Raw genomic sequence first — 23,442 nt, forward strand, 5'->3', positions numbered from 1 at the left:
GAGAACCACCACTTTAGTGTGCCAGGCGACCAACTCTGCTATACCTTCCTCTCTTGAGAGGTAGGCAATTGTGTCATATCTGCAAACTCCGAGTCAAGTAGCTTCTTCTGTGATCTAATGGGGGGGGTGGAGACCTTGGAGTCCTTTCTCTTGTGTGGAGAGAAAGCTGCACATCGCCTCCGTTACGAAGAGGAAGAGGAAAGGGGTGAGGGGACATCCTTGTTTGACTGATTTGGAGATCTGAAACTTTTTCTCCTTGGCTCCTTGGATGAGGACTTGCTATGAGCTGTAGAACATAGGGCAGAGACCTGGGAGAATCACAAGCGGATTGAGTAGATTGATGCAACTATCCCTCATGTGCAGCTCACCAGCACATTTCATGAGTATCACCCCAGATGGTTGGGTGTTTTTTCCAGGACATGTGTATTGTCACAGGTATTAGCCAATGCCGAACCAGGACTAGGAGGGAGATTGCATATTCTATACTATCGTGTCTGGAGAGTGATGAGATGTGACACCCAGGACTTCATCCTCACACCAATCCTCCGCTCACGGAGAGTTGCGGGTTGCTGAGGGAGACATCCGTCTATTGACCCTCCCCTCGAGTGACTCAAGGTTTTTGGTGCCTATGGCTTTATGGTGGATGCCCCATTAAACATCTCCCATGGGATCCCCTGGCAATTGGGAATGGATTGATGCAGCCACTCCGTTCAAAAGTTTGCCTTTCTTTAGTTACACTGGGAGGAATGTCAAACTATTACTACTTGGACAGATTTAGAGGATTCCTGCCCTTAGGCCACACTAGGAAAGTTTTGGGATTACTCCATTGATTCAGAAGATATTTTGGTGTTGGCTTTGGCACTCTTACATAAGGAGCCAGATATTTGATTTTTTCTGGTTATTGCTACATGGTGGTCTCCTTGTTAATCAGTGGAGAGCTATCTTTGGTGCAGATCTAGATTGTCCTAGATGCTCGATGGCCTTTGAGACTTTACAACATTGTCTTTGGGGTTGCAGGGTTTCCTAGAGGAATATGTAGCTTCATAGATTGTGGAGAGTTACTATATACATCACTTGCCTGGCTCACTAAGGTTGGACAACGTGTTTTCTTTGACGGTGAGTGAAAGAACGTGGAACAATAGAGTACCATGCACAGAGTGGAGGCATAGCACGCGGACGAAGGCCAACAACCGACCCACCTCCACTTGAAGATCTCGTGAAACCACCATAAAGGTGGGGGATAAGGGGAGAGCAAGGGCTATTTAGCCCTATATAGAGGAGTCAATTAGACCCCAACCCACCATGTGGGGTAATACATTGCCACATGGCAGCGTGAGAGCAAGAGGGCAAGAATTCATTCCAACACTCCCCTTGGATGCGAAGCCCGATGCTGAGCAAGAGTTGACGAGGCTTAGATGGGAAGCCCGATGCTGAGCAGGAGCCGACGAGGCTCTGATACCATGAAAGAACGCGGAACAACAGAGTATCATGCATAGAGTGGAGGTGCAGCATGTGGACGAAGGCCAACAGCCGGCTGGGTCCCCCCCCCCCCACACACACACAGAAACACACGCAAAGATCCCATGAAACCATCATAAAGGTGGGGATAAGGGGAGACCAGCCCTATATAGAGGAGTAGTGTACTTTGATTGACAAATTTTTCTATCATGGCACTCGTGTACTTTGATTGCTTGGTTAGGGTGGAGCCCTAGTTTCTAGGAGTGAAGAAGTTGAGTTTGGGAAAAGTCAGATTTGGGTTCTCTCAGCATGTATGTGAGTTGGTTGCTTGCTTGGGAATTGAGATGCATGGTGTGCTTCCTTGCTCGACCCACCCTTCTTGTGTTTGAAGGGTTGTTGCCCTTGCCATCTCTCTTTGATCACTAGTTACTTGTTCGCATGGACACAAAAAGTTGACAGTCGACATTAGGGATATTCGCAAGTGAAACATGGGTGCTTGCAAAAGCGTGTTTCTGAGTGATTGACTGTGATATCAGAGACTTAAAACCTATGCACAACAAACTGCTTCTTCTTTATGCACAATACACAATAGAAAGAGATGACCTAATCTACCATGTATTACTAACATGAAGTATGTCTTCCACCCTACTTTTCAGCTCCATTTGGATGGGCCTTGTTTACATGTTCTGAAGTCCACATCTCCTTTTAAATGGGTTGAGATGCCCTTTTGTAGGAAAAAATTTGAGAAGTATCTGTTTGTGCTTCATGACTTGGCCATTGTGTAGTTACAACTATCCTCTTATCTGTGAATTCTTATGTATGAAAAGTGCCAATAATATATGCTCACTATATCAATGATTCTCAGAAGAGGACCCAATCCTTCTGTGAAGCGGCAATTGAACCAACAGTATGCTAGACAATTAATGACGGCAAGCTCCCTTGTCTCAACCTTGTTTGTGTGGCTCAGAGCTCCCTTTGCTGATGCATGTTCATGCAAGAGACCATTATGGCTGAGATACTATTGCTGGGTTGTTGGAGTCTCATCTATTTTCCAACATTATATGGAACGTCAGCAATGCATTTGGTATATTTAGTCAGCTCTCTAATTAGCCTCAAGAGAACTACTAGAGAGAAAAGATGTGAGCTTTCAGGTATACATGGTTTTAGTACCTTACCTTGATGGGCTATTCTGACCCAGACTGGGCAAGCCCGCCAGATAAGTGATGCTCTGTCAAACCTGCTGCTTCATGCTTGGATCTTCTCTCATCAATTCTTATCACATGCTTGTTAATGAATCACAATTAGAGTCGTGAGAAGCTGCGCTTCATCTTTCAACTTGATTACATTTTGTGCTTCACATTTTTGTGTTAAACAGATAGTAAACCTCTTTTTCTATCCTTGCCGAAAAAAACACTGGCCTTCTGAGGTTTTTTTCCTTCATGCTTTTGACTTTGTAGGGGCTGCCACTTCATTTCTGTAAAAAGCATCTGCCAGGAAAGGATGAAATCATTGTTCTGCAAGATCAGAAGGATGGTGAATGGGACTCTATATATCTTGCACATAGGACTGGCTTAAGTGGAGGTTGGAGAGGGTTTGCAATGGATCATGACTTGGAAGATGGAGATGCCATCATCTTTGAGCTGATTCAGCCAAAAAGGTTCAAGGTCAGAACTGATAGCTTAATTATCAGGGTGTCTTAAATTCAGATGATCTTGTTATGCATTGATATGACTATTCTCGTGCCATATATTAGTACTAGAAACTTCACTTAGAGCTTGCATTGACCCCAGCTGCATTAGTCTTCCAGGTTGGTAATGATGCTGGGTTTTTTTCTTCAGATACACATTGTAAGAGCCTCTGAAGTGGTGGGTGAAGATGGCGAAGGTGCACAGGAACATGACAAAGAGAATGTAAACAAATCAAAAGGAGGCCGTAAAAGGAAGCCAGGGGAACAAAGCAAGAACCTAGAAGAACCAGATAAACTTCAGTCTGGTAAAGCTGGTTTACAAGTCAAGAAGGGGAGGAAGGGACAGCCCCCTGCATTGTCAAACAATGCTTACAAGGGCAAGGGCAAGGGCAAGGGGAAGGGCAAACCGAAGTGAGTTGTGAGGAAGGCGAAACGTGAGATGGCAGCAGGTACAAATTTTGAGAGAAAGTCCGGGCATCCAAGGACAGTAGCTTGGAAGGCAGTAAGAATAGCCAACACTAGTGCATAATATGTACAAGTCTAGCGACTGTCTTATCTTGCATATGGTCTCTGAGACTCAGTTCCATGCAGCTAGATCTTTAGATAGTTGCTTGGGACAGCACCAAATATCTTTTTGATCTGTGAACATTTCAGCATCAGTAGTCCTTGGTGTGTGGTCAACTCAGGTGTACAGAAAGAGACCTTGAATTCTTCACCTTCTCTATAGTTCATACGTTGAAGTCATCAGAATGGTGTTTGCAGGTTTGAGTGCTTGCTTTGTCATGCGCTTCCTGACTTCACTAGGCGGCCTGTTTGCCTCGTTTGATAATGAACCCAAAAAGTGGAAAATATGTCATTGTTGCACGTTTTGTATTGCTCTGGATTGAGAGGATTGGTAAGGGAAATATACACACGAGTGTATTCTTGTGCACTTCAATTTGAAAATTGAAAATAGATTCTCACGAGGTGGGGTTCCATCTCCTAAAGAAAAACCAAGAAAACTGCAAGAAGAAATTTCCATGGTCTTGTTGGCTGCGAGAGGGAGAGACGGATCTTGTTGGTTGTGGGAGATGAGAGAGACGTGCAGCATGTTGAAGAGAGATGGAAGGAGGAGAGATTGGTTGCGGTCTTGGAGCCCTACAGGTAAGGAAAAAACGTGATGACGCCGATCATAGGGAAGTGAAGTGTTGTAAAACACAGCACTAACTCTCTTGTATTTCTTTTGATCAGCCATTATAATCAAATAGTGCGTCTTACTACGAGATTGAATGGTGGCTACATCTCTGTACTGCTAAAATAGGCCAATAAAGTGTTAGTACCTTAATATGGTTACTCAGGAAGACTGCAGTCCCCTCTCCATGTCTGTACTGCTAATATAAGCCAATAAAGTGTAGTACCTTAATGTTTTAATATGGTCATACAGGAAGACTTCAGTCCCCTCTCCAAGTGAAAGCCATTGTAGGGAGTCAAAGGGCTGCCTGTTGTTTGGTGGGCTGGGATGTGTTGTGCAATCTTTTTATCTTCTTCAAGGATTTCCAAGGATTAAATTGGACATGATTTTAAAAGTCCTTTATGCAAAGTGCAAACAATTCCTTCCTTTTAATTGAGCTAATGATTTCTAATCGAATTGCATTACTTGGGTTTTTCTTTTCCTACTCATTTTCGGATCCATTGGTTGAGCCTAGCTCCATGGATCTAGCCGCCCACCAAACCATTCAAACTACGGATCCTTGACATTTCAATTTGAGGGTTTGGGTTGTGCTCAGGTATAAGGAAGTTCTTCTCCAAGTCCCAAGCCAACACTAGGTATTGATGATTCATGCAGTCATTAAAAACACACATTTCATAAAACCAAATGTTCTTTTGAAAACAATACCTTTTACCTTTGTTTCTCATTATTATATCCATCATTTTCCCATCACCATCACCACATGTCAACATAAAACCATTACTTTCTTATGCAAAAGTCAATATCCTCGTTCTAGGCAAACCCTTGACGAGGAGTTTGAGATTCTAGCTAGCAGGACACCTGGTGTAAGAAAGGCTAGCCTTGTCTTGTTTCAGATTTATAAGGGGCAATTCATAGAGGCAACATCATCATATATCTCCTTCCAGGCACATTTGGGCTCATAGAATTTTATGCGAGCTTGTCCACCAATGAGAGTTGCTATGAATGGCTGATCATCTCTAATCTTGACCCTCAGAGTCCGCATTGACGCCCTTTTTTCTTGAGATGCTACTAATGGTTAGATCTCCACTAATGCCGACCACTTAAAGTTCACTTCATCGCTCCTCACCTAATCGTGCTCGAGAGCACACCCTTAGCGACATTGAGGAGGGTCACTAGCTCGATATATGGCTCCATATGGGGCATCGCTTGGAAGACATCCACATGGTAATCTTATTTTTTTGGAGAAAAAGATCCTTCTATTAGTTCATGAAAAAATAGCCATGAAGGGCTACATACAACCACGAAGTTTTAGATACAAACTCGCCTCCATGTATGGGGCGATGATGATCAAAGGATGAAAGGTGGAGAAAGGTGCACTTCTCCTCGTGTTGGCCTTCGTATGAGGAGAAGGTTGTCTCATACTAGGGGAGGGGGGGAATAACCACATAGGTGGTCCATAATGCTAAGGGGGATCACCACCTCTACTTGTGAGAAAAGGACCAAGCCGCCAAAGCCTCAAGAAAGCTTCTTGCTGCTTTTGCATGCGGTCAGTGCCACCCTACAACTTCTCTCACTATTCGCGAAGGGTATGAATGATGTTTAGCCAAATGCTCCTGATGACTCCGCAGGCGGAGTGTGGGTACCCTCGATGGCCTCGTTGCATCGAGCTCTCCATATGTGTGAGGTTGCAATGTTGCTACAAATCTCTCATCTTTGGCACGAGCTCGAAGTCAATGTGATTAGTAGATGGGGTTGGGATTGGTATTGTCGATATGCGAAGGTGAGAGACATGAAGGGCTAGCCGCCGACCTTCCTCCTCAAAAGCCATGACAACCTCAACCTCTGTGGCCCAAGTGATAGCACCCCATGAAATGATACGGGTCGTGGTCTTGTCCATTGTGAAAATGCGGAGAATCCGTTGCCAAACTTGCTAAGCCTTCGGGCAATCCCAAAGACAATGTCGCTAAGAGGGTGCTCGAACCTTGGACAACCAATGGCCAACCACATGCAGATCAGGGGTTGTCAAAGATGCTCCTTCCAGGCTATCGGAGATGACTCCTGGAGGGCCGACGTGCGGTGATCCCAAGCTCGGAGTAAGCTGGCTACAAATCTCTCCTCAAAGGTTAAGCCAAAGCTGCGGGCCCGCATCTCTGTGAAGATCCATCTAGTGCTCTACAGCCAGGGCCCCCCCAAGCTTGGAGTATGGGTTGAAATCTGAGCCAAGTGGAAGTCCTTCCAAGGATCACGACTTCGAAGAAGTCTTAACAATTAACTTGCATAGTAGGGCACATCTGTGAATGGTGGCGTCAATGATGCCAAGGCTCCCTCTGTGTCGTGTGGTGAATGGGTCACTTTCTAGGTCACCTTGGCCTGGGTAGGCCTCCCATCACTGTCAACCAACAAGAAGTTACAGTTACACAACTTGTGCAGATTGATCTATGCTCCTGATGTGCAACAAAAAGATTTCAATTGCCTCTGTAAATCTCTGGAGATTCCCCACATCTCCATATAAGTATGCTGTTGTGTCATCTGCAAAATTTGAGTCTAGTAGCTCCTCCTGAGTATGGATGGGGAGATGCAATCCTTGGAGTCCCATATCCTAACTTGAGAGAAAACTGGTCGTGGCCTTAGCGAAACGACAAATAGGAAGAGGATTGGTGCCATTAGATAGCCATGCCGGACCGAGCGAGAAAGGGGAAATATGCCACCTTGGGTGCCTTGAATGAGAACATGAATGTGAGAGGCCCAAAACACCATGGATCCACTCCAATAGGAATCCCATAGGTACATCGTGCCCAAAACACCATGGATTCACTCCAATAGGAATCCCATTTGGTACATCGTGCCCTCTAGAAAGCTCCACATGGCAATTTTCATCAGTGCATTGGCTATTCATCATCATAAACATTGGGGTGTTGATGAAGCATTCACAATTTGGGCCACACTCGCAACACTCACCAAGTAATTGAACGAATATTTCTTTTTACAACTAATTAGGGAAACATACTTTTGAATCAAACAGCATCATATAATCAAGACCTTAAATCTAAATCGAGTCATTTTTAACTACTTTTGTTTGATAAAAAAATGAATTAAAATTAAGTAAAAGAATCAACCTCGTCTTAGGGTAAGTCGGTGATTGTTGATCAGGCATCCTTGAGCTTGGTCTTGCTTAATGGACATGTACCCGAGAGTGCATCTCTAATCTTGTCACACAAGATCCTAATCAATGAGCATTAAAACCATTCTTTAAGCCTTTCGAGATTGTAGGAATAAGCGCAACACTGATTCTAGTTACCTAAGAGGCTTGTATGCAATATATCTTAGGAGTATTAATGATGGTTTTAGGGTCATTATCTTTTTGGAACAATCTTGACTTGAACAAAGATTCTAGCAACTACTTCCCTATCTCAAAAAGTCACCTCTAAGTCTTATAAAGAAATATTTTAAACCTTGAGGGTTTCTTCGTCTATCAAAATTAAATAACCTTGGGTTATCTCTTGTGGGATTCAATATCCTATATTGCCTCTGGCCCTTGATATTACTTCTACTCTTAAGGATATTACTTCTACTCTTAAGGATGTTACTTCTACTCTTAGGCTTCCCTCTTCTATTAGCTTCTTCTTCCCTTGCTTCGAAGGATCATCTCTTCTTGTTTCCATCTAGGCATTGAGAGGTCTCCCTTCATCCCTTTGGCAAGGCTCACTCCAATGTAACAAACTGACTAAGGATGCATGGACGCGAGCTAGCGTATCCACATAGGAAGTTGCAATTGTGCGGCTCAAAGGTAAGACCGAACAACACATGCTTCGGTAAGGCTAGGGTAAGCTCTTGACTTGAACATATTTGGTGCCTCTTTGCCTGGGACTACCCTTGGACTTAGCTCTATTTTTAAATTTGTTCTAAGCTATTCTGATCACCCAATATTACTCAGTGTTAGTTACGAGGTCACACTTAGAAAAACATACGGTTTTGGAGCCTTGGATGTGTTTGGTTTTGATTTGAAGTTTATTTTACATTAGGACATTCGATTTCATCTATTGGTAGATAATAGTGATAGAGCTACTAGATATGATCTCACTTAGATGTATTTACTTTCAATAATGTTCTTACACCAGTAGTAGCTATAGATGTAATCTAGATAGAGCTACTAGATATGATCTCACTCAGATGTATTTACTTTCAATAATGTTCTTACACCAGTAGTAGTTATAGATGTAGTCTAGATAGTTGAATATAGTTTTGTTTAGAACTTCCTAAGCCACCTTAGTGATGTAGCCCCAGCTCTAGGATGTTGCTATACACTCAGCTTGTGTTGACCGAGGTGATTGATGTAATATGAAACTAGTGCAATCAATTGGGTCAAATGGGTGATTAATATGTAAAGGCCATGTACCTACTAAAAACGATAAGCTAATTGTGATGATGTGGAGAGATCCACAAGAATAAAGGTGACGAAAAAGGAAAGAAGGAATTGGAGTTCGAGGATACCGGGCGACTAATTCCTTTTTGGAGGAAGGAAGATAGAATAGTCTTCTTTTGGGTTTTATATAGAAAGAGGGTTTTTGGCTGAGGGACGGGTGTTGTAAAAAAAGAGAGAAGGGGAAAGAGAGAGAGAGAGAGAGAGAGAGAGAGAGAGAGAGAGAGAGAGAGAGAGAGAGAGAGAGAGAGAGAGAGAGAGAGAGAGAGAGAGTGGTGAGAGGTTCTGGTTTTGTAAAAAAATTATATATGCTTTGTGGAGTTTATGGTTTTGGGAGGTTTGATCAATGAAGGGTTTGAAGAAGATGCAATAGTTGTTGCAGAATTAGAAAACGCTAAGTTGTGGTCTCTCATCCTCTTTTCTTTCATCGTGTGTGTGTGTGTGTGTGTGTGTGTGTGTGAGACATAGGGTCATCACAATCAATTTAGCAATGAAAGAGCTTACCTATTTATCTCGTTTACTAATTGATGAATATTGAGCACCTTCATGTTTCCTGAGTTTCTATGAGAATCTTTTTGGTTTCATGCTGAATATTGCCTCTTAGTCATCAGAAGGTCGTGCTTGAGTGAGTTGCTTGTTAGTTGTTGAATTTCTATGAGACAAGGCCTATTGGATCAGGGAGGACTCACCTACATGTGGTTCTTAATTGGTTATCTTAATGAGTGTAGTGTGAGTTGAGAGGTAAGAGTAGAGATATTCAGTGTGAGAATAGAGTCTAGAGGGTAAAATTCTTGGAGGTGCAAGGCTTATTTATTAGTAAGAGTGTGTGAACACAGAGGATTCAATCATGGTGTCTTTTGCTAGTTTAGCCTCATCCAATCCTCTTGTAGTGTTAACTACATGCAACTTCACATGCTCTAATAGATTGGTCAAATAAGGAGTTGCCGGAGATCAAGAAAGAGTTAGATTAAGACTGGTCAGATTAAGAGCTATTGGAGTAGAGTAAGACTGGTCCGATGAGGAGTTGATGGATCATGAAAGAGTCAGATTAAGACTGGTGGTATCAGGAGCTCCTGGAGCTATCAAAGTAGAGTAAGACTGGTCAGATCAGGAGCTGATGGATTAGAAGTGTCTGGAGCAGGAGCTGTCTGGATCAGGACTGATCGAAGTAGGACTGGTCGAAGTAGGACTGATCAGATCAGGAGCTAATGGATCAGAAGTGTCAGGAGCCGGAGCTGTCTGGATGGTCGGATCAGGAAGGAGTCAGATTAAGAGCTATTAAACTAGGAGCTATTAGATTAAGAGCTGTTAGATTAGGAGCTAGTCGGATCAGGAATGTGTGGAGCAAGATTTGTCGAATCAAGAAAATGTCAGATTACGAGTTGATCAGATCACGAGTTGTCAAAGTAGAGTAAGATTGGTCAGATCAAGAGCTATTCAGAGTAGGATTGGTTGGACCATGAAGTGAGAGTTTTGTAAGGATTTTCATAGAGCAAGTTCTGTGTTTGATTGGACTACTTATAACCTACATTTTTTTCCAAGGAGAGCATTTCCTTCTTTTTTGCAATCTTTTGCATAGTGGTCTTTTTTGGTACACTTGAAAACATGCATTCCTTGTATTGTGACTGCTTTCTTTTTGAAGACTCTTTAGAATGGTTTTCTTTTAGAAAACCTTTTGTATTCTTTAGAAGATTTGTGTTTTTCCTTTTTAGTCTTCTTACATAACCAACTTTCTCCAAATTTGCATCAATAATTTTTGGATTCGTTCCAGGCATCATAGAGTTCACCTAGGAGGTTTGCTCTTTCATTGTAGCTTTTCTTCATCCTCAAAGGATATGCCTAAGCACTTTTGCAAACATCATGTTCTAGAGCTACTGGAGGCCTTTGCTTCCTGCTTCCTTTTTTGTAGCTTGAAGGTCTTTAATGACCTTTTCTGAAAATTACTTAGCATAAGAATTTATGTATAAACGTTTAGCTGAGGAATCATTTCATAGATACCCTTGAATATTATCACAAATTCATGTTTTATCACAACACTTCATGCTCCAAAATTGGTTTCTGTAGTGTTTCTTCTCACATTAACCGATTCTCCAAAGAAGTGCTTGAGAAGAAGCTTTCCAAGAGAAGCTATCCCTTTACCCATTTCTATGGTCTGAGTTTCTGAAGGGAGTCTTTACTACCATGTTCTTAAATTTTTTTTTAAATAAATTGAGCAAGGTGAGAATTGTGTGGTTGGGATCTTCCCAATCAATGGATGTCTTTTTGAAGAACAATGTAGCAAGCTAGAGAAGTCCTTGGTAGAATGACTGCATTGATTGATTGTAGTTCTGCTTTGTTTAGTAATTTCGTTGTTGCTGATGGCTCTGCCTTACAATGCAACAAGCTAGATGGCCTTATACTGCAATAAGTTAGAGTTGTTCTTGATAGAATGACTACATTGATTTATTGTTGTTAGTTCTTCTTTGTTTATTAGTAATTTCATTGATGTTGATGGCTCTATCTTTTCAAAGGGGACTACTTTCATGTTTACCTTTCCATTGTTCCTGATGAGTTTGTGGCCTTAGCAAGCCATGTATTATAGTCAGAGAATTTTTGAGAGTCATCAACTTCTTTCTCCCGATTAAATGTAAATGATTTTCCTTCTCCTATGTCTTCATCATCTTCTACCCATCCAACTAACAAGGTTGGATGGTCAGCCCGTCGGGACGTGAGGATATCTTCTTGTGATGTCATTTATGTCTTCTTCTTGAGGAACTTTCTACCATTTGTACATTCATGAGAGATGCATTCTCTCTATTCAATACCTGGTTCTAAGAATTAATTGCAGAAGAAGGAACTTCTTGCATTATAGATATTGCAAACTTTGTGTCTTCTTCCATACATTCTGGTGCTTCTGCATCCTCAAATGTGTACAATTCTTCAACTATTTCAAAATCAGGTTTTGCATTCAAACTTGATACTTTAGCTTCATTGGCTCTTTTGGAAAACTTCATTTTTTTGAACATCTCCATCACATCCTCCCATTTTCCTTCTATTGCTTTAATGCTAGATTTTTGCTTCCAAATGTCATCTTTCCTGTAAGGCTATATTGCTAGCACCATTTCTATAGTGAGAGAGGGTTTCGTTGGTTGGCAAAAATGACTCACAAATTTGTTGCTATTGTTAAGGATAGTTTTCTTAAGGAGCCTTATTGATCATTGCTAGGTTTTCTACAAGTCACGACATGCTTTAAATTAAGTGTGGTTTGAATGCACTCTAGACTTGATCTAGCTGTCTTTCATTTGCTTAAAAAATAGTTTTGCCTATTTTGGATTGCTTTTTCATCGATTCCTAAGAGAGACTTGGAGTGCTAATTGAAAATAGAGAGAGAAGTATTTAGTGCTTGGTCAGCTAGTTGGTCTCCATAGGGTGCATATACCAATAGGTATCCTTGCTTTATACCTTGTTGGTCAATGACAATTGAGTTTGGATTGAACGCACTCTAGAGTCAATCTAGCCAAGTATTTCATTTTCTTACAAAACAGCTTACCTATTTTGGAATTTGAAATAGAGAGAGCAATAGTGCTTGGTTAGCTAGTTGGTCTCCATAGGGTGTATATACCATATTTATCCTTGCTTTATACCTTGTTGGTCAGTTGACCTGCTGTGAAATTATGGGTGAGGGAATATATTTTCTATGTCACTTTGCTATGCCAACAGGCCTTACCCACTTTGCTTCTTGCTCTAACCCACCATGCATCCATAAGCTGTGCAAAGCTCTGTATCATCACTGTCGTTAGAGTTTGGGTGTGATCTCAAACATCAAGACTCATTGTCCCCAACTTTTGAGACATCTGCAAGAGGTTGTTTTCTCTCAACCATAGACACACAGAGGCTGACTTGTTTTTAAGCTTTAGGAGCTTCTTATATGGTTTGGAATTTGATTATAGTAGGGAGTACTTTGGGTAGTTGCTCTATGTCAAAGGTCCATTCTTTTGGGATCTTCAGATCTGACCACCTTGTAACCATGGGCATTATGGTGGTAGATCTTTTATCTAGCTTCATGAACATAGTTATGCTTTGATTTGCATCTTTCACCTTGTGACCATGGGCATTATGCTGCTAGATCTTTTATCTAGCTTCATGAACATAGTTATGCTTTGATCTGTATCTTGTCATGTTCATGTAACCAATCTTCTTCTTTTCCTTCTCTACTATATGCTTTAGCAAAGGTATGCCAATATTTATGTACCTACAACTGCACATTCTCCATTATAAACATAATTTTTGTGAAGTTCATGAAGTCTTCTGTGTCGAGACTTACCATAATTGCAAAGGATTTTAGATAATGAGGATCTCTGATGTGAGAGATAGAAGGTAGTCTAGAAAGACTATGGAAAATAAAAGAGCTAGAGAGAGAGGAGTGTCCCAAGAAACAATTATAGACTTCTACATATCTTTGACTTCTAGAGAGAGAGGAGTGTCCCAAGCAACAATTATAGACTTCTACATATCTTTGACTCATGTGTCCATAAGGGAAACTAGAACTCTAATATGCATACCAACTATGTAGTGGTATAGTGCCCAGTTATATGACACCTTGATACACAGTTGTATCCTAGATCTAGGGAATTCTTAAGATCATCTTCTCTATTTAATGGAGAGAAGTAACGAGTTTTGTTGGAACCAAACCCTATGTCAATATTAAACTAAAAAATAGAGAATCCACTAGAAGATTGGAGGAGTTTTCTATGCTCCATCATGTTGCATGCGAATTGATTATAGTGCCTCAAGGTTTGAATAACTCAATGCCTTAACATAACGTGGTGACTCTTGGAAAATCATTTGTCTTCAATCATGGAGCTTTGGGAATAAAATCTCTCCATGATTGTTGAGTGAGAAGAAGAGAAAGAAGAGGAAGCTTGAGCACACAAGAGAGAGCAAATTGGGCAAATACAAGATGATTGTACTCTAATGAGACGAGATGAATAAACCACCAAGTACAATACCCTTTCATAGGCAGCAAACCCTAACTAAGAGGTAGTTCACACCTAGAGTGTTCACACCAAGTTGGCTATAGACCTAATGAACCATATGCCTATATCCCCAATGTCACATTGTATTCTGGTGTATTATTTTAACACTTTCCCTCACAACAAAATATCTATGGCTACTATGATGTCAATGCTAGCTCTAGTTATCGTTTAAAACATTGTTTATGATGATCATCCAAGAGCTTGTAGGTCTTACTCTTGGTGGTTTACCATAACAGTTACGATGACAAATATGCTAGACATCTAGTTATGATTACATTTCACTTACGAGATAGAGGGGTGGCCATAGGTGCCTTGGCTGGTCTAGGAAGCCACCTATACCTTTTATAGCATCAAGGTGATACAAAAATTCCAAAAAGTCCAAAAGATTTAGATTTTGGGGGATGACCCGGCCAGAGAACCCTTGACCCAACATATAAACTGAATTTAGAAATAAAGGGAGAATCCCCCCTCGATGATCAAAATGCTAATGAAGATCTTTTTGATGTCAATGTTGCTATTGATCTTCTTTATATTGATGTAGATGTAGCCCTTCGTCTTCTTTATCCTTGATTTTATTGTGTAATGAAATCCATGTAGGCAAAGATGGGTCATGTTCTCAATGTGTTCATGAAGCCTGACATGATGATGATGTATATCCCTTTCAGATGATAATGCATTAAATATTTTTAAGGGGGTCTTAGCCTTATCAATGACCAATGTCTTGCCCTGGTAGAATCAATTTATGAGCATGATTGCTGAGTTACATGAAGCATTCAAGCTAAAAATCCCACTGTCCCAAATGGTGCTAATACATATTTATATCCGATTTTGGATTAACAAATCGACCACTCAAATCAAGGGGAAAATCTGATTTGATGCTTTACAAAGGTTTAGCAACACTTGAATGTGAGATATGAACCATTAATGGCCCTAGAAACCTTAGATGATTAGGAGACCGCCTCGTTGATATGGGGCTCTCGAGTGGTTCTACTGATGATGACAAGGCGCTGCAGCTGCTGCAGACGTAAAGAAGGTGTAGCCGCCTGGTGCTTGGAGGCCTTGGTGATATAGTGGGAGCCGTGTGTGAAGCGCCGGGGCGAGTACTGTTGTAGCCAGAGGGAGGCGAGTTGAGAGGCAAGGCAAGGTTGCCTCCTGTGAGATGCAGAGGCTCTCTGTTGGCACTAGCTGGAGGCGCCCGGGTGATCGAGCGAAGGAAGAGGTGAGCAGAGGAGCCGCCTTGTGAGCAGTGGCCTGGAGCGAAGGCTGTGCAGGGTGAGAAGGCTGACGTGGTGAGTAGTCACCTGGCTTTGTGCTTGTGCAGACAGACGCAGAGAGAAGAAGGCCGCCTTGGGTCGAGTTGCTGGGGCTCTGGAGAGCAGCTGCAAGTGCAAGGAGAGGCCATCTTGAAGTGGTAACTGTAGACTGGCGCGAGGGGGTGACTTTGGCGAGAGGAGAGCGTGAAGAGAGCTGGCCATCGTGTGTACAGGGAGACAGAGGCTAGCGAGTTTGAGGGCTGCTCTGCTGTTGGTAGTGACTGAAGTGGTGGGCGATGTGGCTTGGGCTGGATACAAGAGAAAGAGGGAGCTGCAGTGTGAAGAGCGAGAGGAGCTGACGAGATGCAAGGCTCTGGTGGTTGGCAAAGCTGCTGGTCACGACACACAGAGTGGGAGCTGCTGAGTTGAGGGTTAGCTGGTGTGGGCGCCTTCTGAAGAGTGCAGTGGCTGGTTTTGTGTGGGAGACGATTGCAGGCAGAGAATGGATGCTGACCAGAGAAAGAGCCTTGGTTTTTTGTGTGTGTTGGCTACAGTAGAGGTGCTAATGTGTGGGCTGGAGATAGTGGGACTCGCCTACGACACTTGGCAGGTAGCAGCAGACAGAGAGTAGCCGGGCTACATAGGAAGTGAAGAAGGGTTGCTGGTGGGGTGCCCTCTGGAGAGTGCAGAGACTGGGAGACAGAGGCTTGGTTGTCAGACGTAAGGGTGAACTCCCTTGGCAGTAAATCCTGGCCAGAGTCCTGGTTTTTGGTGTATTTGCTGAATTTGTTGAAGTGTGAATGGTGTTGTGTATGTATTTTGCTGGATAATGAACTGTCTATCGGGGTTTTGAGCTGTCTTTATGGTGTGGGTGGGTGGTGAACCGTGAGAGAGAGTTCCAGCCACCGGTGGCTGGTGGTGCCCCATTCGTGTGTTGTGTCCAAGTTTGGGAGGTGAAGGGCTATAGAGGCGTGGTTCTTTTTTCTTTTTTTCACCTCACACTTGGTAATTGTGCTATAAAGATTAACCACGGTATCCCATGAATCCTTAGGTGCCGTTGTATTTTTTATATAACTAATCATAACATTTGGCATGCTCTAATAGATTGTTAATATATCACTTTACCAGCTCTTTTATGCCATGACTTGAAAGCCTATGCCTGCTAAGGAGTGGCATTTTCTTCCAATAGCTTCGGCTCCTTCTCATCACCTGAAATAAACTCCCAACAAGAAGTTTCTCATCTTGAACTTCCATTATTGGAAGCTATTCTTATCCAACTTCTCACTTAATTTGGGATAAACTATCAAACACAATTACCTACAACAACTACCAAACATTTTTTGTAAAAATGTCTACACAAACCCATAATCTACAACACAGTCATCTCTACTCTAAACCTGTTATATATTATAATTGTATATAGAACATTCACACAAGCATACATCCACCAACACCTTGCATTTCTCATATTCTTTACACAGGTTGTCTAGCCAAATTTCTACCACAACTTTGCACCAAACCAAAAATTGGGCATACATAATCAAAATTGACATGTTTATAGAGTGTCTACCCGAAAAACTTTCTGAGCTAAAATGGTGTCTAAATAGCCTCGAATTAAAATTTTGAAATCACTAAGGTCCTAGGGACCTCACCCATGCACACAATATAATGTCCCTTTGTTTTGCCACAAAGGGTGGCTCTAGGTGTAATAATGCACCTTACTGTTATGCCTACCTGTTGTAGCTAGCTACCAAGATTCCTTTGTTTGCATCTTGCTTGCCTCTTGAGCTCTTGACACAAGCTGATGCTTTAATACCATGAGAAGAATGTGGGGGAGAGGGTGAGCTTGAGCTCCTTGCAAGCAAACACCCATATATAAGAGTAGACAAGTATATATAAGAGAGATGGATGGCTATTTTTTTTTTAAATTCTTTTCTCTTATCTACAACCATAATATGAAGATAAGAGAACATACTATAAGGGAAATTAGTCTCCTACTATAACATACAAAGGTTGTTTTATAGGGAAACTACTCTCTTAAATGAAGAAGGGCTAAAATTTGAACCTTGCCTTGGACTTCAAAATTAATTAGTGCTATAGCTATGCCTTAACTCTACTGAACCAAAATGGTTATCACACAATCTGTAAACCACTCATTGCATATCATCCATAATCTTACCAACCATGCCAATGGTGTAAGTGCGGAGCCTTCATCTTAGCGTGTCACCCATATCCGCACTAGTAGATGAGCTTGATATCTCAACACCATGGCCATGTGAGGAATCAAAAAATGACTTTTTTGGGAATTGTAGCCATATATGAAAGTAATAATTTTATTGATGCGTAGATTTTAAAACATAGGAACATGCATTCCTATGAGGAATGCACATTTGCAGGTCAAGTCGAGCATGTACATAGCTCGGCTAGAGAGAAATTTTTATTGTTTTAGCAAAAAAACCAAGTTTTTCTCTCTAATAATGGTGCATATTTTTGAATTTCTTTTAATATGATGATTTTGTTATTGCTTACCTTTTTAATTTACATAAATATTAATGTTTTGAATAAATCTTAATCGCCTAAAAATAACAAAAATTACAACAATGGAAGAAAAAGCAGCTAACAATGCATATTTTTTAATTTTATTTTAATAGAATGACTTATCTTTTCGTAACCTTCTTAATTTACACAAAGATTAATGGCTTGAATAAATCTTAAATGGCTAAAAACTAAAAAATGCAACAATAGAAGACAAGTAAGCTTGAATCGAAAGGGAAGAAGTTGAACACCTATCTACACACTTGAATCTCATTGTTGAAAGGAATGCTCCAAATTCTCCATGCTCCATAGCTCCATCAAACCATAAAAATAGTAAAAGCAACAAGGTAGATCAAACAAACTGGTAGCTTTACATTCCAACCAAGTAATGATAAAACACCAAATACTAAGTATCGTGGTGGGAAGAAAGCAGAGCATGGAATTAGCGAGGTGTTGAATAGATGAGAATTGATGAGGGGGACTCTTAGATGGTGATGAAAGGAACAATATATTCCAACAAGAAAAATATTGGAGGTTAAAGAGCCTAAGGATGCACATGATGTGTAAGAAAGAAGAGAATATATGGGGCAAAAACCTTTGCAAGCAAGAAGCAACATAGAAGACCGTTTTGGTAAGAACGAATAGAAGAAGGAAGTTGATACGAGGGATGATCTAAAAGATCTAAAGAGAATATCATGCTCGATTTGTTTTGTTAGCACTAGTTCCCAAGTACAAGCAAAAGTTCTTAAGGAAGCTAGTGGATATGAGCTAATTTTAGTGGAAGACGCACGTTCATTTGACTTAGAGAGTAAGAAATAGATTGCAAATATGTGAAAGCAAAGAAGGTGCATAAAGTTAACACAACTGTCCCTATAGTGACAATGAGCATTCGTGGATGTGCCCGAAGTGTTGTTGGATGGAGGATCCAAAGTAAATATACTATCAAAGTCTATGGCCAAGGAGTTGGGCATCAAAGCACTGTAACAAGCTCCCTTTGTAGTAAAAATGGTTGATCAAAGAAGAGTGAAGCCTTTAGGTATTTTTAAAGGAGAAAACATAAGCATTGCGGTGTGCAAGTTCCTGAGAGTTTTTATAGTGCTTCAAATGGAGCAAACAACAGGAGCATATCCGATGTTACTTGAAAGACCATGGCTAAGGCATGGCAAAATCAAACAAATTTGGCATAGGGATCATGATCCACAGAGGTAAGAAAAAGATCATAGTATCAGCAAACCTAAGGAAAACAATTGACTCATCTACCCGACCATTATCTGCAAAAGGGATGAACTTGCTGGATGGAGTGGGGGATGATGAGGAAGACATAATTCTCAAGGGTAGAATTGGTGTCATTCCTTTGAGATGGATGTTGAGAAGATAGTGTCAAGATACACACTTGAAGTGCTAGAAATAGTGCTGATGCACATATGACAAAGGTTGAATCTTTAGTGGAAGAGCTTTAAGCATGGATGGAAGTAGAGAAAACTCATGAAAAAATAGCTCAGGAAAGTGTCAGAGTGTAAGAAGCTAAGCTAACAGATCTAAACCTCATAGATGAGGAAGCACTTCAAATTGTGAAGATAAGTATACAATTGAATAAAGAGTTCCAAAAGCTGGAAAAGCTATTATAGTCATATCAGGATGTGTTTACATGAATTACATTGATGGAAGGCATTGATCCAAATTTTTGCAACCATAAGATAAATATGAAGGAAGATACCATCAATCTGACATTATAGGTACACGGTATGAATACGAACTATGCTAAGCAACAGAAAGATAAGATATATAAAATATTGGTGGTAGGTTTCATCTATCAAAATAAAAAGGCAATTATCACCTATTATGATTGTGCCTAAGATTACATGTCATGAGATGTATTACTTTACTGAGTATAGGTCATGAGATGTATTCCTTCCTTGATTATGAGTCATGATATTCATTTCTTCCTTGGTGGATTCAATGGCTACAATTAAGTCTAAATGGCACCCAAAGATAGGGAGAAAACAATTCTCATAATAGAGTTGGGTTCCTTGCATCAAATGTGATGACCTTTGGTCTGAGAAATGTGCCTCCCACATTTCAGTGGATGGTGCGAAAGAAATATTTTGTGAATACATGTGATGATGCATTCATGAGAAATGACTTTAGTGAAAGAAGTTTGAGCATCTACGTCACATTAGTGAAAGAGATATTTTGTGAACACATATGACAACATTCATGAGGCATTCATGAGAAATGACTTTAGTGAAGAAGTCGGAGCATCTGTCACTTGCTCCTATACTTGGAGAGGTGGAGACAAACACAACTAAAGTGATTCCAAACAAGTGTACATTTGATGCCTGTGACTAGTGGAAAGTTGTTGCTTATACACATAATAGTGTCTAAGGATGGATTGGCAAAACCAATTCAAAGAAAATAATGGTCATCAAAAATCTCAAACCACCATGCAACATTAAAGACATGGGCATAATTTTGGGGTAGATCACTAACAAAGCAAGATGTGATGTTGTTTGTATGGTTAGAAAAATGTCAACAAGCATTTCAAAATCTAAAGAAGATGCTCATGGGAGCACCTATTCTACAACAAGAACCAGATTAGGATAGAATTTTCCAGGTCTTTGTAGATGCATTCATGGAAGCACTTTAATGCAAGAATCAAATGATGGACCCATGTGCTATGCTAGTATAATGTTATCCATGGCAGAGATGAATTATAGTACTATAGAAAGAGAAGCCCTAGGACTGATTTACTCCAGTCAATCAGTTTTGACTCTATCTGGTTGGAAATTTATTTGAAAGAGAATCCCTAGGATTGATTTACTCCATTATCTGATTTGTCTTTCATGTCAATCATCAACCATTATTACAAATCATCAATAAACCTAATCTAATTAGCAAATTGGCAACATGGATGTTATTATTGTAGGAGTTTAATTTTACTATGGTACACATCCTACAAAAATGATCATGTAGTAGTTGACTTCTTATCTCAAATAGATTTTGATGAGTAACCCACTTGAGTACCCTAATGGAGATTAAGAAACTGCTGGATGATAAATCCAATAGGGTTCAAGATTAATTGCTGGATGCAAAATCATACCCGACCTAGTAGAAGGAGATTGGTATTATGATATGCTTACTTTCATTATATTCAACTCAAAGATGTATGAGGAAAATGAAGCTAAGATAGATCAGACCATATAGGATTGTTGATAAACTAAGCACATGTACATTTCAGCTTGCCATGCTGGATAGAACGATGATGGCGTTATGTGTTGCCACATCAACACACAAACATTAGAGAAACTGACAAATATAAACATAAGAGAAATTGACAAACACAAACATTAGAGAAATTGATAAGTTTGGTAAAGTTATAGTGAGTGCATATTATATCGATGTGCGTGACTTGCATAAGTTTCCTGAATCACCATGTGTCATGTATAAGTTCACGCGTCTTTTGTTATTTTTGAATTGTTTATTTAGGGAAGGGTAAAATTTGAATTACAAGTAAGGATTTGTGCCCTCATTTCTATTGCCTATGTTTATTGTGAGTCCATGGTTACAGATCTTTCTGATTCTTTTGCAATCATGTTCCCTCTTCATCTATGGTAAAATTGGCACATAGGCCTATGTGTGCAAAGATCAATGTTGCTAATAAGGCAGTCCACATATCCACTAGAACAATGGTGCTAAAATAAGTAGTCCACTCACACATATCCACTAGAAAAATGGTGCTAATAGGTAGTCCACTCACACAAAATTGACACATTGGCATATGTGCGCAAAGATTAATGGCACTACTAGGCAGTCCACTCACACATATCCACTAGAACAAGCATCTACGAAGTCCGCACTCGCCTTATCGAGCCTTAACTTGGTGCAAATTACACTTAGTCATAGAGAGAAAGATGCCACTGAAAAGAGTCCGCTTAGATAAGAGAAAGTAATCAGTGGAACAGCCTTGGTAGCATTCATGATTATGCATTTGGAGGACTACTAAAGGACATGCCCAAATAAACGCCCAAAGAAATGGAATTTGGGTTCAACAAAAAATCGGGCTATATGTTCTTGACCAACCCCCTCACATAGGCGACAACTTTGCTAATAAAGTCTGAAAAGGCACTAGGTGTGATGGTAGCTACCAAACTCTCTCTTTAAGACATAGATACAATCACACACATATAGAGGTTGGTTGTACAGAGATGTGCATTTGTTTACTTGAACTAATGTGCATTTCTAGTGTGTACACACACACACACACACACACACACACACACACACACACACACGTTGCATGCAAGGGATGGAATACAAAGAACAAGAAGAAAACCTCGGGAATGAATATTCAAATGATTTGATTGACATGAGTCAGTGAATACTTTTGAGGCTCAGATATAAGTTGTGTGCATTGCTACAAGTGTTGCTTAGCAACATATGCATGTAGCGATGCTTATAGTGTGCTTACTCTATGCTTATAAACGTTGCCTATAACAATGCTCTAGGTACAAGTTGCTTAGCAATTTTGTGTGTGTGTGAGAGAGAGAGAGAGAGGGAGAGAGAGAGTTGTATTAATATCTTTAAAAGGCTAAAATGACCTATGAGACCAAAAGGTTACATCATATCCATGAGGTACATCATCCCAGGTACATAATAGTAATAAAGAAAGATAACAAAAATCTAGAGCTATAAAATCTGATCTAGGTACATGAGTAGAGATCTCTCAAATCACCCTAATACATCCCTCATGGGCCGCTGTGACATGGTGCTCAAGGTGGTAAAACTAAGCCGGCGCGAGAAGGTCTTGCGATGATGGGAGATGATGGCTCGGATACTCTTCTGGTGGCATGGTCGTGGGAGGGCCATAGGGTCTGGGCGTCGAGCTCTACATAACTCAATGGCTCTGTCGAGTGTCACACCTCTCAGCTGAGCTCCTGCACTACCCTGTGGTTCGGGTATGGTGGGTGGATCGGCCTTCGAAGTGCTGGTATGGAAGAAGTCGATGAGAGATCTCTGTGCTAGTCCTCGAGCAAGTGTAGCAGGTCTGGATCTCACTAAGAACTCTCAGTGTCTATGGAGCTCTAGAAGAAAAAGTCCCAAGCATCTCTAATTCGTGAAGTCCATGATCCTGGAAAGTGGTCCAAACCCAGCTTGGAAGAGGTAGTGAAACCTCCCCCGAATCTCATAGTATACAGGGCATCAGCATATGTAATGATCCTCTTTCTCCAGCTCTGCCTGACAGAGTTGGCATATCCTATCCTCTGGTGTGGCCAACTTGGGCCCATATCTGGCAGTCTCCACTCTCTCAGCTGGTGTGGGACGAGGTGCAGATCTGGCCAATCGCACATCTCACCCCAAAAGATAGGTGTGTGTCCATGTAGCTGGGATGGATGATGAAACCATCCTCTGTCAGGCATAGGAGGTGATCTCTGTAGAAGGCCTCCTTCGTCCCTAGTGGACGACTAGGTGAACTCCATGTCCTCTTGTTAACCTAATTCTAGGGTTAACAAGATCTACTGCATTATCTTACATCAAGGAGTCATGATAGATACACCAAAGGGTTATAAATTCAAGATATAAAGCAATAGTGTCCAAAGCTACAACTTGGACGGGCACCCGTAATGGTGTGACAGAGCATTTATGGCGATTCCTGCTTCAAGAGCGTGTGGTAGAAAGATAGGATAAAGTCCTAAGTGATGTACTTCATGGATATATTATGAGAGTAGTCATTATAATAGCATTAGGCCTCTTATGAGCCTAAGTGATGTACATCATGGATATATTATGAGAGTAGTCATTGTAATAGCATTAGGCCTCTTATGAGCCTAAAGTGCCCGACCAGCCACCACAGTTTAAGTGAGTGTATATAAGTGAATATCTCTCATAATACAACACACTCTCTT

At 40.9% G+C, this 23,442-nt stretch overlaps 1 protein-coding gene across 1 annotated transcript in view; it reads left to right on the forward strand.

Annotated features, from left to right (window-relative positions):
* LOC147607310 (B3 domain-containing protein Os03g0184500-like) overlaps positions 1-4,167 on the forward strand; it is a 36,640-nt gene extending 32,473 nt beyond the window's left edge. Inside the window, exons 7-8 of the mRNA XM_086790514.1 lie at positions 2,916-3,122; positions 3,297-4,167. Of these exons, the coding sequence (XP_086646640.1) occupies positions 2,916-3,122; positions 3,297-3,560 (471 nt within the window). The 3' untranslated portion in view covers positions 3,561-4,167. The remainder of the gene's footprint in view (positions 1-2,915; positions 3,123-3,296) is intronic.
* Positions 4,168-23,442: the final 19,275 nt, after the last annotated feature.

Source organism: Cibotium barometz, chromosome 55 (genome assembly GCF_041138505.1).
Source record: "Cibotium barometz isolate CiBa-2024 chromosome 55, ASM4113850v1, whole genome shotgun sequence".
In the NCBI taxonomy this organism is placed as follows: Eukaryota; Viridiplantae; Streptophyta; class Polypodiopsida; order Cyatheales; family Cibotiaceae; genus Cibotium; species Cibotium barometz.